General features: G+C 31.2%; 1 protein-coding gene across 1 annotated transcript; it reads left to right on the forward strand.

Moving 5' to 3' along the window:
- The first annotated feature begins 884 nt into the window (after positions 1–884).
- On the forward strand, positions 885–13,213 carry LOC111633484. The gene is made up of 4 exons (XM_023378065.1): positions 885–1,329; positions 12,271–12,411; positions 12,482–12,626; positions 12,700–13,213. Exons 1-4 carry the CDS (start codon positions 945–947, stop codon positions 12,728–12,730), a joined length of 702 nt encoding a protein of 233 aa, XP_023233833.1. The 5' UTR covers positions 885–944; the 3' UTR covers positions 12,731–13,213.
- Positions 13,214–20,713: the final 7,500 nt, after the last annotated feature.

The raw sequence follows: 20,713 nt of genomic DNA on the forward strand, positions 1-20,713 counted from the left end.
TTTGTTATTTCTTACTCCTGTTTTTAGGTATTCGGTATTCGGCCGAATAGTGATTAAATATTCGGTGTTCGGCCGAATAGCGAAAAATAGGCCGAATAGGCCGAATACCGAATAGTTGCCGAATATTCATTACATCACTAATAGAAATATTTACGTTTCTTCATTCATTTGCTTTCAGGAAAGTAATGATGACAAATAAAATGTTATAATTACTGATCTGATCTTACTAAATATATCATTTGTTACTTCCGTATACTGCTCCAAAATATAAACTTTACTAAATATATATAGTATATATTAATATATGTCATTCATATATTGTTATATGCCTTCTCTCAAGAGAAATAATATAATGCTATAAGTAGGCAGGTGCTACAGGTGCACAGATACAGGGTTCAGGATGAAGGAGGCCTCTGAAATGGAGCATTAAAAAATTATCAGTATTATGTTTTCATTTTCAAATTTCAAATTTTTCCGCCGTAAGCGCCAATTCCGTTTTGTTAAAATTAAAAAATAACCGACCATTTCTATCGTATTTTTTAATATATTTTTTCCAAAACAAAGGTGAAACAACAAAAAAATTATTGCACAGGATATATGAAAAGCTAGTTACGGCACTGTTTGCATATATATGCATGTTATATATTTATATTATTGACTTCATTAAAATTTTAAGAAACGTAGTTAGATTTATCTTTGTTCGAGACAAGCTTCTGAGTTGTGTCATTTATTGTATGATATCGTTATTCATTTAGTATTTTTCTGTTGTGCAGAACAGAAAAAAAAAACATATCACCAAAGGACAGCAAACAGGAATGGCATTCATTTTGAGTTTTACAGTCGATATTAATCTTATTATTTAACAATAAAATCTGTGATAATGAAGTAGTTATTCTGACAAAATAATCGATTCATTATTGCAATCATCAAAACAATAAATAATAATGGACAGAAGTTATTATCTTGGTCTGGAGTTTCAGAATATTTGGAGAGATGTTGTTAGAAGAGAAAAATGGAATAGATTAGTATGGCAAATGCGATATGCTCCTTATTTTTCCAATATCTCGTATGGATTCGTGAAACAACCCGAAAATAATTACCGGTCGGATTTTCTATACGAAAGCGAACTTAATCACTTACCAGTCGATGAATCTGATAATAATTCTGAAACTATCCCGATCTACCAGGCTAAATGCAGCGTACCGTTAAAACCAGATGCAAAATGGTACGAAATTGCACCATCCGCAGATCAAAGATGGACAAACATCTGTCCTCAATACAAAGCTATAAAAATTCGACCTGAAGAATTGACATTTAATCCGACTACAGGTTAGTTTTGTTTAAAACTATATAATTACACAGATTTACTGTACTGTATATTGCAATGGTGGGCAAGCAAGAGTTCAGTGAGAGCCGAAATGTAAATTTTGCAAAATGCACGGGAGCCACAGTTCTGTACTTTTTTATTCTGAACCGCGATTTTATTATATAATATAAATATAATATAAAACAAATATTGAATTTTTTTAATAAACATATTTTCACAAAATTGTGGAAATAAAATTGTAAAAATAATAATAAAAAGCAGAAATTAACACTTTCAGCAAGAGCCACATGTAACTCAAAAAGAGCCGCATTTGCCCATGTCTGGTATATTGTTACCGGGTTTATAAGGTCGTGTGTTCTTTGCCACTTCAATATTTTTGAGTAATGGATGCGTATCGTCTTTCAATCATGTATATTTTCGAACATTTCGAAGATATATATGATTGGTAGAAACATTTCGAATTATTCCTTATGTATATTATAAATACGAAAAAAATTTCAACTTTCAAAAATAAAACCTTGTGTAACTGTATAAATGTATGACATCACAAATTCAGTCCAAGTTCTCATCTCATCTCGATAGAGGAGTGTTGTATCTCCCGCATTTCACTCCGGAAGAACAGAGGGGAAGATCGCTCAGCGACCGAAGAGGCGGCCTTATCGAAGACGACCAGTCCGAGAAGGGGGAAAGAGTGCCTTCCGGGAAGACTTGGAGGGGAAGCTGGCCCCTAATCAGGAGTCATTGGCGAGGAGGAAAACCCAGAAAAAACTCCCGCTGCCAGCTCGTCCGAGTGAGGCGCGAGTGAACCCCCGATCGAACTCCGGTGTTTAGGGTCTGGTCACTGCCATTAAGAGCGGAGACGGAGCAGTCCAAGTTTCCTACTTTAAACCTGGTTAAATTTTGATTTTAAGTTCATACTTGAAAGCCGGTTATGTAATAGAGAAAAACTTTTTAGTAAATTATATTAAACAGATTTATCACCTTCATTTTTTCTTGATTTTTATTTAAAAGTAATATTAAATCATTTAAATCTAATATACTGAAATGGAATTTTTGCTCTATTATAATTAACAAACTTTAAAGTAAAACTAAAAGTTAACCATATTTAAAGTAGGAGCTTCGGCGGCATTGTGACGTCAAATATTGAGTGTTCTATCCTTGAGATGACGATGACCACGCTATAAATCAGTATACAGCGGTTCAAACTAATTTCAGCCAGCATATTCTAGACCGTCTTGGCCAGTGGGTCAGCTTTTTCCTAAAACACTGTACGATAGGGTAGATGGAAATGAGTCCTGCCAAGATGGCTTAAGCATTTATCATAAGGACTCCGAATCGAATTCTTAAAGTTTTCATTGGTTTTCCGATCTGACCACTATCCTTTACCCTGTCGCTCCATTACAGCCTGGTCGAGCTCACGATGGACGTGTAATCCTCTTCGTTTTTACAAAGTCGAAAAAAAGAAAAAGGAGAGAATCCCCACAGCGACAGCCAGCCAAATCACTAGACAAGAATAGATTCCTTTTCAAGTCCCGTATAGGAGTTTTTTAAGCTTTCTGAAGCCGATTTGTAAGATAGTACAGTATATTTGCGGAGTCTAATATAAGAAAGTTATTTATTATTTCTTCAAACAATTTATTTGCGGTGCCATGGGATTGCTCCCAGTCAGAAATCAAAATTAATGCATTTTTTTTAAAAAAAATCGAGATACGCCTAATGACGCGAGCGGAAATATGACACATACTTTATTGCAGTGGATTTGGGATGAGAGATGACTTAATTTTGTCTCAACCTTTGTTTTTTTAGAGTTACCTGTATAGGTATGGATGTCTCTAACAATACAATTCTACAACTGTCCAAAGTTGGAACTTTTGTTGTCGTTGTACAAGTAAGTTTTCTCCGGGCTTCAATGATTCCGGAGGAAATTCGTTTCGGACTGGAGTCTCGTAGGATTCTATGAGACTCCAGTATGCCTAGGCCAACGGACAATATAATGGCTCGGCTCGATGAAACCGCACTGGACAGGGATCCTTGTTCTTGAGACACGAATTTTTAATGTGTTGCGTTCCTCGATCCGACATCATGATTGGTTTCAAATTTTCTCTCTCGCGATCCGATGGTCCCCATCTGTCTCCGAGTGAAAATTGAAACGCCTTTTGTTCAGATTGCGAGAAAGGTCGATGTCGATGAGAATTTGACATTGACTTCGATCCCAAGTGAAGACGCTTACCTGATTTTAGGATCCTTACTGTTAAAATCTGCCGGTGTGTATATTTCTCAACGAGACGAAATGTCGTCCGTAAATTTTCTGGCAGGAATGCTAGTCCTACAAAATGATTAAAGTCTCTTTGTGATGATCGCGAAAAAATGTAAACAATTTTAAAAAAAATCCATCAATGAGTTTCACAACTTTCCCGGCTGTTAAGATATTTTATTTAAAAAACAACTTTTATATTAGATATTAATCATAATAATAATAATGAATAAATTGTGTATGGCACCACCTGTTATGAGATTTTATCAAAAAATTTTTTATATTATCAACTATTATGACTTGGCAAAACGCTTAATAATTTTAAGGGTAGCGATGACTTATAAAAGTTTTTGAATGCTAATAACGAGTAAAATCGTCATTAAGTTCGATCACTCTTGAGATACGACACATGATGCCCTCTATCTTTTCACTCCATTAATCTTTAACCGCCAAAATTTAATAGCATCAATATTCTTTATATACTTAGACAAATTTCGCTTCTTAATCACTACCCCATTCTGAAATATTAAATGAAGTAGATGCTAAAGCATACTCTGAATTATTTTCCTTTTTTTTTTTTACTTTTTTGGGTTTAGGAGGTCTTAAAACGTGGATATTAAAAAAAATCGGAGGGTCAAATTTGACACGATTTCAATACTTTCCATTATTAGGAAAGAAATTATTTTACAAGTTAATTAAGAGTGTTAACGTGAGTGCCTAGATATTTTTACAATTTAGAGCATCACACATTACACTTGAAAAGATTGGATAGGTTTCAAATATTTTCCCAATTGTAAATACAAAGCATCTTGATTTAAAAAATAAAATGAAAAGTATTCTACAAAAGTTCAAGAAGTTAGGACGCAAGACAAGTCTAAAACTTTATTTCTTGCATCTTATTTGCTGCTAATTTAAGTGCAGCTCACCAGTGGTCGAATAAATAGAATTACTGGGTTTAATAGTTGGACGTTTGTCACGAAGAGTTTTCTGGGTTTTCTTTATCTGTTTGACATCTAGCTAGATAGGGCTAGTTTCTGCCAGAAACTTCTTTCGGGAGACAAATAGAAAATGTAAGTTTGGTTTGGTTTGTTTTGATGGGATATGGCAACGCAACACATAAACATATCGCTAATGTGTTGCGTTGCATATCCCATCAAAACAAACCAAACCAAACTTACATTTTCTATTTTTCTTTTCCATTTTCTTTTTACTTTCGCTACCTTCAAGAACAAATACGTAATTTTTTTAATTAAACGCCTCGCGGTCAGTTGGCCGATAGCTTATGCAGGAAATATATTTATTGCTCTGGGGGACCGAAATCAAATCTGGACGGTCGAAAAATCTCAGGAATTTTTCTAGATAGTCCATTCGGTTATGTCAGACCATGTCCCTCACCAGTCGGAGTAGCCGAGTGGTGAGGGACATGGGACACTGGGGACCTGGCCGAACTCATAATGGGTTTGCTAAAAAAACCATTTTCGTGTCCTCGTGGCAGAAAAATTTTTAAGTCTTCACTAATTGAAAACATTTTGTTATTAAAAGGCTTCACATAAAAAGAATTTGTTCTGTGACTATAGATTTTACTAACTGACGCTGAACGCAATTACATTTTTTTCTAAAAATTTCCAAAGTTTTATTAAAATTCATTCAAATCATTGTATATAGTTTGTTTATTCATAACTATATAATAGAACAAGGGTGGGCAACCTTTTTTATAACATGGGCCAGAATAAATTTTACGTTTTTTCCGTGGGCCATAGTAGTTAATTGACACCTTGTGACCTGTAAATTTTTAGTCTGCAAATATGAAATAAATAAATAAATAAATAAAAAGAAATTAATTACTACAGTCGACCCCCCTATAACACTGTTGATTATTCCGTTTTATATGAATTCCATGTTGTATGAGTCACTTAGATTTTACAAATGCGTGTGCCGGGCTGTGAACGGCTCACCTATTTGTAAAATCTAAGTGACTTTAAACACAATAAAAACAGCACTATGTAGTTGGATACGACAGACATTACATTTTCTAATTGCATAGCTTTTGCACATAGATTTTCTTGATGGATGATGCGATGAGATATAAATAATTTAGAAAAATTCTGTTCTCCCATTTTTTGTTTGAATAAGGAAATGACTCCCTTATTTTTTCCTGTCATTGCTGCCACAACACTTCAGAAAATAATATTCAATTTAAACTAGACGAATTACATCGAAAAATATTTATTTATAATTTCTTCTAAACATCTCGCGGGCCGGATAGAAACTTTTCGCGGGCCGTAGCTGGCCCGCGGGCCGGGGGTTGCCCACCGTTGTAATAGAATATACCGAACTGTTTTAAATATATTTTTGCATTTATCTTAGAATTTTATTTATATTTTGTTAATCAAGATAAAACTTACTTAAAGCTACTTTTAGATATTTCGTATATATAAAAGATCTAAAAGCAACATCAACCAAAAATTTATTATGCTGAACGCGAAATGTTATTAAATTTCAATTTTATTTTCTTTAAAATAGTAAAATTATTATTGTTATTAAAGTCAAAGCAAAATTTCCTTATAATTTTAAAAATTTGTTTTATATTTCCTTTGAATAATTATGGATTATCTTATTACTTTTTCTGTTTTTTTTGTTTTTTTATTTTAAAAATACAGTATTTAGAAATATGACAAAATATTTATGTGTTTTATTTACTGTAACTATTTAACTATACACTGTAAATAATTGTATTTACAGTATATAAGTTTTATAGTCAACACTGCTAGATATGATTCTTTATGGCATTCCGTAGACAAATCAATTTATTTCAATATTTTACGGCTGCAATTGTAAAATATAAGGCTTATAAATTTCCACTATCGTCCATTAATCTCGAGAATGGAGAGAGATAGATGGAAATTGAGACCAAATATGAAAAGCTTAAGTGCCTTAATTCCCAATTAACTACATAGTGAAAACATGTGCCTTCCGGTCCAGCCCGAAAGTCACATGATTTCATTTTAAAATTTTCTCGAGAACGAAGTTAGGTAGATGACCGGCATGACTCCATTGTTATCAGGAAAAGTATGATGTACAGGGACAAGACGCCACTAAAATCCGGATGAAATATAGAACTCTACCCCTATGGAACCTCTAAATATTCCATATTTAGGGGTCGGAAACCCCGATTAACTACATACGAACTTCCGGTCTGGACCGGAAGACACGTGAGTTTTTAAAAATTACAAGTTTTCTGTGAAATAAATAATTGTTCTTAACATTTAAATTATTCCACAGAAAAGCAATTGCGCACTCATAATTTAGCATAAGATTACATCTAAACAGGGTAAAAGTTGTAAAAGTATACTGTACTTCCAAAATATCATATTTCATAAAATTGTGCATATAACTCGCGGGTTATACGCACAATTTCAAGTTTCAATTACGAACTCAAGTCTATGGAGCAATTGCTGTTCCCATAAGCGCATGTTATGCGAAGGTTTTATTTTTGTTGTTGCTGTTTATATACGGCAACTCTATTCACGAGCGATCTGCCGAGGGAGGATTTCCTTCGGAAGGATTTTCTATGGGAAACTAGTGCCCATTACTGTTGTTACAAACATGAAAAAAATCCAGAAAAATCCAAATGGCCAACCCGTTGGCGACGCACGAACCACCACCAGTTTGTGTCTATTGATCAGAATAAATTCCTATATTAAATAATAATAAATAATATTAAAAATGCATAAAAAGATCTATTTTACTGAATAATAAATGATATCATGATCATTATGAAATATTAGATTAACCTTTAGAGAATTAGCTGAATATATGTAAATAGGTCAGAAAATCAAATATGTTATGCAGTAAAATAAAAGTTTATTTGATTTGGTTGGTTTGAAGGGATATGGCAAAACAACTGATAGGAGAATCTGCCAAGAGGGGAGAATGCCTCCTGGGGGTCTTTCTGATCGCTATTAAGGACACGTAAAGAAAACTCGGAAAACTTCACGTATACAGTCTTGTAATGCGACACGAACCCACGATCAATGGTATCTACAATAATAGCCACTTGTGGGTTCTATGAAAACTATAAAAGGAATTATTTTTGAATTTGGTCATGATTTATGTTTAAAAAATACATTGTAACTGTATCAAAGAGATTAATTTGAAGCAATTAATTAATTGAGGAGTTATGAGAGGGAAGTGAAAGTATGCCTATATTATGTTTTTGTTATAAAAGCGTGTATTTCTAGTTTTCTGTTTTATTCTTATATTGGTTATTTTTTTTAGTAATAACCAATTTTTCATTGAAATTAGGATTTATAAAAATGTTCAACCTTAAGTTATATAAAATCTTTTCAGTATATGCTTGGATATTTTTATAAATTTTGTGGTAAGTTGTAAGTAACCCGAATAATTCTCTCATAAATAATCCCAAATCACGACGGCCGGATAACCGAGGTGGTTAAAGCGTTATCCTACTGTTGTAGGGAATCCGAGATCGAATCCAGGTTTTTTGAAGAATTTTCAAAAAGTTTTCATGAGTGGTCTGATCTGGATACGTCGGGTCCTATTCCACACCATCTGACTGCGCCCATCGTGAGTTCGGCTAGGCTCACGACAGGCTTGATATAAAGGCCTCTTAGTGTCTACAGAGCGGAAAGAGTAAAATAAAAAAAAATCCAAAAATTAATAATTCAAAAAGTATAAAAAGTTAATAGAAAAATGTATAGGATAAATATTAAGAAATCAAATATAATTTAATATCTAAAATGAGATTATACTTCTTCAGACATTTCTGGTTCATTTTTGAACGAAGATCTTCCTCAACTATTTCTGCTTGTTTGATTTGCTTTCCTCATTCATTTCACCCCTAACTTTCCTAACAACTTCATCTTCGTTGAGTAAACCTGTCTGTTGTAAGTAACCATGTTTTTCTTTTGTCCTTAATTCAATTTTTGGAGATTTTGGTCATTATCCATCACACGTTGACAGTTCAGTCAGGTTGAAACTTTTCCTGCTTGTATTAGTCAGACTGAAGCGATAATTTCATATAAAGTTACATAGTAGGCTATTATTCCTAGAGGTTTACTTAGATTCGATTAAGTTCTTTGTACACGTAGAGTTCGGCTTATAGATGTTATTACACATTAGATTTGACTGGTAATCATGTTTATATCTGCTCAACAATCTAAGCAGCTGTGGCGAATGCAGACGTTGGTAATAAGGACGATCGCTTTCGAGATTTGCTCTTAAACTGCTTAGCAATAGTGGATCTATATTTATTATTATTTTTTTTTAAAATTGTTTAAACTCACACGAAAATGTGAAGTTTAGATTTTATTAACAGACTAATCATTTTTAATGTAGGAATATAGCAAAAATTAGCGATTTAGTGTTATAAATTCGGATGTAAGTCCAAGAGATGCAAGTATTATAAATTCGGATAACCTCTTCTTTAAGTATTTTATAAATTATCACGAGAATTTTTGTTTACGAATGAATTTTTGGATTTAAATTATAATAGAACTGGGGATACAGTAGACTTGCAATACAGTATTATTAAATAATAATGTGTAAAACGGCATGGATAGACAGTGATATTTTTTGTTAATAGTTAAATAGTTTGTCACCTCCACGAAAAAATGTCTGAAGGATAAGAACTTGCCTAGAATGACAATTCTCATTCCTGATAATGTCTCTTCTCACCGGGCTAATGGAGAATTAGAGAATGGTGACATAAAGGCGCTTATCCTTCTACCAAACGTGGCATCCTTATGTCAGCTTATGGACCAAGATGTCTTAGACGAGCTCCTGAAGAAAAAATACCGACGCCGGCTCATATTTCTAATAACATAATTCATAATAATGAAGATTGAATACACAAACTTAAAATAGTAGATGTTGTACACACGTGTCCAAAACTTAAGGACGAACGTAAGTCTCTCTGTCTAGTTATTGTTAAGCATTTTCCATTCTCCACTTACGTCCAACTGCTGTATTTATTTTTTTCACCAAAGACTTACGTTTATTGCTTTGATTTGTAAAATCCTAGAAGTTGTGTATTATTACGCGTTAGACATAGAGTAATACAGTTCTTGCCATATTTGTCTGCATTTATCTACAGTTATCTCTATTCATGTGAACCGTCCGATCTTAAGTCGAGGACATGTAAGATGAATTTTCGAAGGATGGGATGAGATCTCATAACTGGTAGATCGTGGAAAAGCTTATTGAACCATAAAACTAGAGATAAATGGGAAGAAGCAGAAGAAGGAAGCAAATTATAGTAAAGACACTAATCTGATTTCTTTATTAGAAATGTGTCTGGATTGACTCTGAGTGAGACTGCCAATATAGAGGATATTAGAGTAGAAAAAGTCACTAACGATGACATTGTTCAAATATTTTTATTTAATTAAGTAATTTCATTTCTTCATAAATTAATTGTTTTATTTTATTATATTTTATTGGTGTAAAATTTATTTATAACTTACTAATTGATGAAAGCTAAATGGCCAAATTGATTAAAAAAAAAGGTCAATTCCTCTCTCTCGCTCTAGGATTGAGGTTCTGGCAGGAACCTCAGGTTTTTAGGAGTGGTTATCGGGCTTAATCTCTCCTTATCTGTCTATCCTTGTAGACCCGATCAAACCCACAAACGGTTTGAAAAAGAAATATTCTTAGTGCTTTCAAGAAAAATCTCAATGGCCGAGACAGCTAAGGCAACACTTTACCGCTCTGGTGGAGCTGGGATATTCCGTGCCAACAACCCCAGAAATTTTTCATGGATGGTCTGTCCCGGATATATGGAATCCCTTCCCGTCATTTGGCTGGGATTCCATTGTAGGCCTGACCAAACCTTATGGAAAAAAGTCTCAAAAAAATAAAAATGAGAAATAATTACTAAAGTATGACTATTTTAATCATTACAGTCATATATTAATTTAAAATTAAATAAAATTATGATGTTTTGTAGAGTGGCTGTTCTCGCAATTACACGATTTTAAATCGTATGATGAAATTATTGATTTAAATAATACAACTTGTTAATTTCAAACGTTTTTAAAATTTTTGTAACTTAAATTGTTATTCTCATTAGGAACAGGAAAACAATCACAAAGTAGTTAATTGACATTAATTGTTTTGCAGCAAAAAAATGCTGCAAAACAATTAACGTTCTTCTTAGGAGGACTTCAAATATTAACTTATAAGATTTAACATTTGTCTTTATCTTTAACTGTTCAAATATTGAATAATATAAATTAATATTGATAAATCAGCACTAAAAATACTATAGTGTCGAGTTTTTGAACTTTTTTTACGGAAATATATTCGATATGTCCTGAAATGTTACTATACCAGATTTTGTTGCATCTAAACTGTTAAAAATGTCTAGACAGCGTTGAATAAACGTATTTTAATTACTATCAACCGATATAACATTTATTTTGTTAATATCATTGCATTTAACAATTAAAAGATAAAAATAGTAGTTTCGCGCATAGAAAATTCAGCAACGAGTTGTGTAACTTTCTTGGCAAAAGAATTTAAAATTGTGTGTGGCGCAATCTGTTAATATATTTTATTTTTTAAAAACAATTATATAATTAATTATTATAAAATGGGATGTGTTTATAAATAAGTAGATAATTGTAAATGCTAAAAACGAGTAAAATCTTCATTAGGTTCGACCCTACGATATGACACGTGACCCTTCTATCGCTCCATCCTCTTGATTTTTAACCATCAAAATTTAATAGCATCAATCCTCCTAATACACACACCTTCCTGCAAAATTTCAGAAATTTTCGACAAAAAAATAAATCTTTAAGCTTCAAAGTGGGTGAACAAAATCGTCCCCCCTACACACAGTGCCTCCATTTTTTAAAATGTAGTAAAGCTAAAATTCTGTATTTTTAACATTCTGTTCTTAGAGCTATTCAGAATAAAAAAATTACAGTAAATAAAATTATGAGACAAAGAAACAACACAAATTAATAGAAATAGAAAATTTATTCATTGCCTTGATAATCGCAGAACAGTGATAATATCTACTTTGAAATTAATATTTAAATTCAAAATTATCGTTTATAACAACAAATTAATAGTAATGAAAATTTTTATACACATAATAGCCTTATTTAAAAAAAAAATATTTAAAATGAATTTAGTATATTAATTTAACAACTGTAGAAGATGACAGCCGGATGGCCAAGATGTTAAGGCAATGTTTTTCAACTTTTTTCTGATTGTGGCACCCCTACCTGGTAATTTTTTTCTTGTAGCATCCCTACTTCTTTATCAATGTAGTTATTGCATTTTTCGTATTTTTAGTAATATTAATAATACATGTAAGAAGTATAATGGCACTGCTAATCACTATTTTTCTTGGTACCCCGGTTGAAAACCACTGCGTTAAGTGGTCAGCCAGCCGTTCTAGAGAGTCCGGGATCGAATCTTTGCCAGCCATTCCAGAAATTTTTCATAGGAATTAGTTCAGGAAATCGTCAATTATCACCCGATCGCTCCCTGCGTAGTTTGGCCGACCCCACGATGGGTATTTTTAAAAAAACCTCGCTACATTCATAAAGAGAAAAGAGTAAAAAAATAATTGCCTTTATAACAAATTAAAAAAATAAAATATTTAAATAATAAGTACTAAAATTTATATTAAAAATATTTCTGAATTTGTTTTTAGAAATTTGCCATAAGTCTCGCCTTGATTGTAAACACGAACAACCGATCTCATTTGACAGAAAAGAATTTCCAAATTATTTTAATTGTGCTGATTTTAAATATAAGAATCTGATGTTAAGACAGCCTACTCGTAGATGTAACGGTAAATATAACTTTTAATAATATTTCGAGTCCATTTTCTCAACTAATTAACATATAATTTATGAAATAAGAGCATAATTACGAGACCCCTCCTGGAATTCAAAATACATCTCCCCATGACAAAGTTCTGATGAAAGATGACCCGATGCCACTCTCATTTAACAGAATGACATATGCTGCAGCTCGTTCACGTGATTATAATTTAGAAATGATGCGGTAAGTTTACCTATTTAATAATTAAATCATCATTATTTTATGTTTATAACTTATTTTTTCGATACTTTTATAGAAGAGAAAACATCTTCAGTGACTCGAAATAAATATGGAAAAAATTTAGATTTGTACAAAATATACGTAAACTAAATTAAAATTCGATGCATCATTCGTATTTTTAGTATATTTAATGAAAGAGCTAAGACATATTGCAAAATAGGAAGCATGATGGAATATGATATATTTGAAAATATAAATACAAATCGACATTCTATCAATCATATCACGTGATTTACTGTCAATATGTGACGTCAGAATCACGTGAAGTTCTATCAAGTTTGTAAAGCAAGTTAACATTCCTTTACAGGTAGAGACTTTCAAGACTTGTCACTTCGATAAGAACTGGCATATAAAATCTCACTAAGATACAAAATAATTGGTTATTGAGAGTTGAGAGACTTAAAACATTAAATCGTGTGACTGTTATCGCACAATCTAGTGTTTTAAGTATTATACCTATTCAAAATTCAAATATTTATTTCATAAACAGCACAAAACAGGTCAATACTCAGTAATGCAATAAAAAAAAAAAAACAAGAAATGAAATCGAAGTTTTTCTTTCCCATTTTTTCTCACTGCTTTCATTATCGACTCCTCCTCTACCCGTTACCTGGGTGACCAAAGTGCAAAACACCAGAAAACAATGCCACGTGACTGGCTGGAACTCGTCCAATCGGATTGAATGTATCATGTGTGGAGGTTTCGCTCCATCACTTAATCGTTAGTGTTTGTTTCGTAAGGTCGGTTTTTATCCAGATAATTTTTATCCCCCCTTCAAAAATTTCTACCTGTCCATGGGATAAATTACCGTGACGTCATTTAATACTAATTAGCTTAGGTAAGATTACAATTTAAATTATGTCTATATTTTAATTCATAACGCGTTAACAGTGTAATTAATTTACGTGTTAATTGAAATTTAAATTAATTAACATCAACATTAATCAGCACAAAAATTTAACTGTTGAAATCTAAAGTCACAATTTTCTTTTTTTTTTTTATTCTTCAAAAATCTGAAATTATTTTATAATTTAAAAAGAAAATTGTATATTGTAGTTAGACTGTTTATAGCATAATATTGATAGGAATTTACGAGACTTATGAATAGCAAAACATACATTTAGAAACTATAGATAGAGACTTCAAACTTTTTAAACTAAATATCATTTAAAAAAAAGCATTTTTAGTATAAAAAAGTGTTATCTAATTTTACTTAAAGATTTATTTTAAAAATATTTATGAATAAGCACTTATTAAGTTATAACTTTTATTTTAAATAATGATTCTATTGCTCAAATTTAAAATTTAATTATAAAAAAAAACTTTACTTTGATGATAGTAACATTATAATTTTCTTAAAATGAATTTTATTAAATGTTCTCTATTTAAAGTCTCAATTAATATATTAAAAAGTTCTTTCTCAGTTTTCATAATTTATAAATTTTAACAATTATAAACTAAATTAATATATAACTGATATAGTTTTTATTCTTCTTTTCTTTTTTATTAGAAATAAAATATATACTGTAGTTTGTATTTTTTTAATTCTATAATTATTAGCACTCATCTATCCGAAAAAAGTTAATCTATAACTTTATAAAATCGCTCTTATATTTTTAAATCTACTGTTTATTTATTGTCACACTTTATATTATTTATGTGTGTGTATGTTATATTCCTGCTTTCAGCAGGTCATTTGACTCATTCTCTGAACACAGAAAGACCGAAAATTTAGTCTTTAATGTAAAAAAAATCACATGAAAGTGATTTACACTAAAACTTCTAATGATAAGTGGTGAGGAATTTTATTTATGTTTATTTTTTTTAATATTATTTATATACTTTTATGCTTTAGAAGAATGGAGTCTAATTTTGAGTCTAGAATCGAAAAAGTTCTTTGCAAATTTTAAAATAAATTTAATTTCTAAAATTTAGATACATAAACCATTAAAATTATAATTTTTAGAGGAATATATTTGAAATATGACAGTTTAATTTAATTTCTTCTAATGTTTCTAACATTAGAATTTACATTAAACATTACAATAAAAGTCTATAAACTTACTATAAATTTTAATTTATAACTTCCAAAATAATAAAAAGACAGAAAATTTTATGTACATACGTGATTATAAAAAAATAATAATTATTGGATATTAAGAATAAATAAAATAAGCTAAAATAAGTCGAATTCAATCAACCTAATTGTTTTCTATGAAGCGTGCCTTTAGAATAATTGTCTAAAAATATTATCAATCAAAACATTAAATACTGAAAAATCATCGTATTAAATTTAATGAAGGTAATTTAAACGAATTATGGCGTGACGACATTAAAATTTTAAGTTGGATGTATCCTGTGTTACGAAATAGTTATCAACGGTATTTAAACGTAAAATCTAGCACAACTCTAGCGAATAATGATACGTTGTAAAGTGTTAATGTTTTGTTAATGAATTTTGTGCTTTTATTTTTTCTTCATTTTTTGTTGGCTTTTTCCGTCCAGTGGACATACTAAGAGGCCCTTTTTTCATACTCATTGTGAATTTGACTAGACCCATGAAGGGGAGGAATGAGATGGAAGAGATGTGGGTCTAATGCAACATAAGACGATCTGCCAAGAGGGATACCTCCCGGAAATACTTTCTATGGGAAACTGGCTCCTATTTAGAGGTTAGATACGTGAAGAAAACACGAAAACTTTACTTGCCAGTCCTTCGTTAAGGAGCGAAACCATGACAGTATTCAGTGGTTTTGTACACTCGTGGTGATGAGGGCCGGCATCCGATATATCAGGGATAGACCGCCTATAAAAAATTTCTGGCCCAGATTTGATTCCGGGCCCTTCAGAACGGTAGGCTCGATCATCCAGTAGTTGCTCTTATGGTTTAAAAACAAACCCCCCAAAAAATGATTGTTATTTGACTGAAATTTTCTTACTGTATATAATAAGAATACACTTTCGAATATCCGTAATAGTTTAATTTTTTACATAATGATATAGACTAATATTCCATAATTAAAATATTTGGTCGACTGCAGTCTTGATCGATTTTTTTTTCTTTTTTCTATTCAGAAATTGATCATTCTTTCGTGTGGTTTTAATTTTGCATTAGAGAAGAATTAGAATTTATGAGTAATTTTTCCAACTATGATATTTCTTGGAAAATTTTGAATCGAAAATGCTTCCAATGCATGTGTTTTTATTACTTACAGTTTTTACATTTGTTTAGCATTTAGAATATATATAAAATAAATTCGGAAAATATGTTTAAAAAGTATCCATGAATATTTTTATTTTATATTTTATCTGCCCTGTAAGACCTAAGAGTTCCTTTCTTCCATACCCATCGTGGGTTCGATCAGGTCCAAAATAAGAGCATTGGATGGTGAGGGATGGGATCCGAGATATCCGAGAGAGCCAACCCATGACAAATTCCTGGAATATTTCGATCGCCCAGATTCGATTCCTGGTCCCCCAGAGTGGCAGATTCTTTTAAAGTAATTTGAGATAATTTACGGCTTTACAGATAAGGGTATAAAACCATATTAAAGAAACATGCCAACCTATATATAAAAGCACTTAATGAAACACTTCATCCATAGAGACTTATTTAATACCCTTTCAGACTAGACAGCTCAAAGTAAACGGAATAATTTCGCCTTGAGCATTCTTATATGAGATTAAAAAGCAATTTTTATTTTATGGTATGTCTCAAAATTTATTGCATTATTGCTTTGCATTGCTTCGTCTATCAGCTTTTACTTCAACAATTTTTGTTAAAATATCAATAACATTTTAATTTTACCGTTCGATTTAGTTTAGAGGTTAGAAAAGTATGTGTTACACTAGAATAATGATTTAAAAATCAATATATCTCGGTTAGATTTATTGACCTTGGCCGCTTGATTTATTGTTAACTATTTTGAGGAGAGCCGATAAGATAGAGATTCGATAATATTAATTATAAATTGTTTTTAATTAAAATTATCTGTTAGAAAATTTATCGATGTAATTAATCAAGATACTGCTTAAAATAATTAATTTTGTAACTATTTAGGACCTATTCTTTATAGTTTTGCAGTACTAAATTAGAATAAGTTTCTAATATAATAATATTTCTGTGGCTTGGAAGAATTAGGGTCAATGTCAAAGGTATGCCCATGACATTCTTTCAAGGCCCTTATTCTTCCAAGCCACAGATTTATAATAATGATTTTTTTAAATTATATATTTTCAAATAAATTATTAAATAGAAAACTAATTTTATAATAATAGCCTATATTTGATATAAACTTAACTATTATAAGATTTTATGTATACAGGTTCCTATAATACACATGTTATAAGTAAAGAGAAGCGAAATAAAAATTAAGCCTTAATATTAGTCATACTTCGATTTAGTACTATCATTTGTTCGTCTATGAAATTGGCAATAAGTCGAGTATAATATTAAACTGAAGCACGTTAAACAATAAGAATTATATACCGTATATATTGTAGTAATGAGGTCTCAAACAAGTTTGAATTTTTAATTAAAGTCAAGCTATAAGATGATAAAACAATGAAAATTCGTACATTTAGTAATTGACTTACTGTACATGAAGGAGCTCTCCATTTAATATTTACGAGAAAGATCCGTTCGTAAGACGTATTCTTCGGTGCTTTACGAAGGTGATATTATATCAAGGTTTGACTTCACTTAGCTCTGTCTCACAGAGAGTAAAAATGTTTCCAATATATCTAAGAGTAAGTCAGTGTCCAATTTAGCTAAGTCAAACTACTCACGAAAATTTGAGGACTCGAGTAAGATTAAACCTGGATCCTTCAGAGAATCGGGTAATAATCCCATTATGTTCAAATTTGAAATATCAAAATGAAACACATTTGAATTGAGGAAAGATTTTATTATATTTTTAAAAAATTTAAAAAGCTTTAATTGGTCAATTTTTTGAAATTCACGGTGGAGATGAAGGGGATGCTCACACCCCCACCATATACTTCATACAATGCATTTACAACACTTGATTATGTTTATTGGGTTTCCGAATGGGGGGAATGACGGAGATGGAGCCACCTCCTAAAACTCATTAAAATGCAATGTTATCAGACTTAATGCTGGGACTTGAAGATATTCCCAAGTCAATGCATTTTAACAAAGTTTCTTCTTTCTATCTTAATTAGAAATGAATGAAATTTGAGTTGTAAGATTTCATGTTATAGCATAATAAAAATGTTATTAGATCGCAAATTTTTTTTCAGTAGAATTTAAAGATAGGAAATAAAAATTGTATAATTTTTATTCATTGAAATTCAAAATGAGACAGTAAAATTAATTTTTCATCTTCAGAAATTATATTACGGAATAAAAAAGCTTAATTTTTATGATATTAAAATAAAACAGATAGATATACTTTTGCATTGAATAATTTGTAATGCGGTTATAACTTATCTGATAAATGGATCTAGCGCACCAAAACCTAGAAACCGAGTTATCGAACCATGCATCAGCTACGTTTTTAGATTACGAAATATCGACACATGGTATAATAGTAGAGATCGGTTCGATTGAAATACCTTCTGTGATACTATTCGAGATATCGAACTGATTATTTCAGATTTGATTTATTCTATAATAAAGTCACTCTTTTAATAATGAAAGTTAATTAAATAATTAAAAAATTATATAGTAGTTTTGACAAACGAAACATTCCATTTCATCTGATCAAATAACCTTGCTTTAATTAGTAAGTAATAAAAATACTAGTAACATGCTTTGGTGCCCTTCTTTAATATCTTTTACACTGTTTTTATGAGTTCTTTGTATTGATACAATGCACTTTCATTAACTACTGGAAAAAATTCGGGGAGTGTCCATGTTTTATATTATTTAATGGACACCGAATGATCGAAACGTCAAAGATATCAGCCAGTCGCTCTGGAAGATCCAGATTCGAGTCTCAATCGTTGGGTTGACTTCTGTAATGAATGTAGTACGAGAATTTATTTTAATAATTTTAAACTTAATTTTTCTCATCTTTGACTTTTTCCGACCTATAGGCACTCAGAGGGCTTTTTCAATCATACCTATCGCGGGTTCTGGTAGGTCCACAATCTTTTTAATCATACCTATCACGGATTCGGCCGGTGAGGAACGGTACTCATAAGATTATATGCTGAACAGAGGGGCGGATTTAGGAGGAATGCGTAGGGTACAGTTGCATTCCTTTTGAGAGATTTTATCGAGTAGAGCTGGATATCTCGGGTAGCAAAAATTTTTGTACGACATATTATTTCCTTTTGCACTACGCTTAATGGTTTATGGATCCGCTAATGGCTGGACAAACCTCCCGAGAAAAATTAGATGAGAAACTCTGCACGAATTTTTCTTGAGAGATCTGTCCAGCCAGTTTAGCGGAGTTTCTCTCCGAATTTTTCTTAGGAGTTCCGGTTCTTCGAATACGGTAAGCTAACGACTTAACACCTCAGTCATCCAGCCGTTATTTAAACTTGTGTGGAGGCAGTCAGATAGTGAGGGCTATTTTTTATACCCAGCTGTCCCTTGGTCTGGCCAAATCTATGATAAGCATACATCAATACAAAAAAGGTTATCTTAGTGAACGCAGGTTAGAAAATGTTAAAAAAAAATATTGTCATATATTGATGATATTTTCTCTTTCACTTTCCTGATTTTCAGAAATTGTACAGGAAAGTACTAAATAAAAGATAATAAAAAGCGATTCCAGGCAGAGACCTTCCAAAATTTGTGGAATAAGCTAATTTATTTAAAAATTCAAAAATTATCAGTTACGTTTCTTCTGATATGTCGAATGTCGTTAATAATAAACAATATCATAAAAAATACGAATTCGCAACTTTTTTTATATTGTACATTTCCTAGAAACTGCCGTTCTTTGAACTCCTTCCCCAAGATTTTTTCACTAATATAATATAATAATAATTTAGTTACAATTAATTGAATCAGCAATAAAAATATTTTGTAACATATTGTAAAATAAATGCACTAGACAAAAATTATCACTTAGTTATAACAATGTCTTACTGGAATCTCAATCCTAATACAGTATATTGATTCCAGTTAAGAAAATCTACAATCCATAACAATCCATTTGTTTTATATTACGGTTTTCAGTCAATTTTGAAACTGGTTTAAGTTTCAATCTCGAAACTGGATTGATTGTAGGCTTATAACACCATTTTCTCATAGAGAGATTTCTTGAGATCTTTCTATTCGTTATTTAGATGTTATACACGCGAAGAAAATCCGAAAAACCACGTGCCAGCTCCCTTGATCAGGTAGTATGAACCTGCGACTAATGTTCACTAGTATTATCTACTCGGTCATTGGTGAGCTGAAGGAAAGAGACTGTCTCAGCTCGATAAAAATGTAATATTTGTTTTTATTATTTCTCGTGTTATTGCACATAGAACAGTATTACAAAAATGAGAAGAAAGGTATCATAAAACTGAGAGAACGTGATGTCTGGACTTGATTGTTCGATTAGAATTTTTGAGTGTTAAAGCAAGTACATTATTGATTATAAAACCTACTGTTATTTCAAATGTTATCTTTATTAGTCGAAATAAAATAAAATATATTCCTAGTTGCTAGGTATTTAAAAATTATACTAATTTATAAAAATACTTATTGCATAAAAGAATAAATTTTTCATAAGGATGCTAGAGGAATATTTATATTTTTGGTTAATTTTTTATTTTATTGTTATTCTACAATATTTAAAAATGTTCATTGCAAAGCGAATCAAGCAAAACTTATTCTGATGAGAAATTCAAAGTTTTTTTTAACATTTTCTGCTCTGCGGGGACCAAGAAGGCCTTTTATCCCCATATCCATCATGGGTTCGGCCAGGCCCACAATGGGCAACCGAGTAAACAGTTATGGATTTCTCTTGACTCTCTCAAAAATAGCATAAAATTGTAAACAGAACAATCAATATATAAACAATTTTAAAATATAATCCAAGTTTAGTCATATTTAGGTCTATTTT

This window comes from Centruroides sculpturatus, unplaced genomic scaffold, assembly GCF_000671375.1.
Source record: "Centruroides sculpturatus isolate CEXI.00-Female unplaced genomic scaffold, Cexi_2.0 scaffold618, whole genome shotgun sequence".
In the NCBI taxonomy this organism is placed as follows: Eukaryota; Metazoa; Arthropoda; class Arachnida; order Scorpiones; family Buthidae; genus Centruroides; species Centruroides sculpturatus.

What these genes read in the sequence shown, in the direction of transcription:
- LOC111633484 (XM_023378065.1), top strand. Translation starts at nt 945, where the DNA reads ATGGACAGAAGTTATTATCTTGGTCTGGAGTTTCAGAATATTTGGAGA. An exon ending in GACATTTAATCCGACTACAG is followed by an intron (nt 1,330 to 12,270) that starts GTTAGTTTTGTT and finishes ATTTGTTTTTAG; the next exon opens with AAATTTGCCATAAGTCTCGC. An exon ending in TATAATTTAGAAATGATGCG is followed by an intron (nt 12,627 to 12,699) that starts GTAAGTTTACCT and finishes ATACTTTTATAG; the next exon opens with AAGAGAAAACATCTTCAGTG.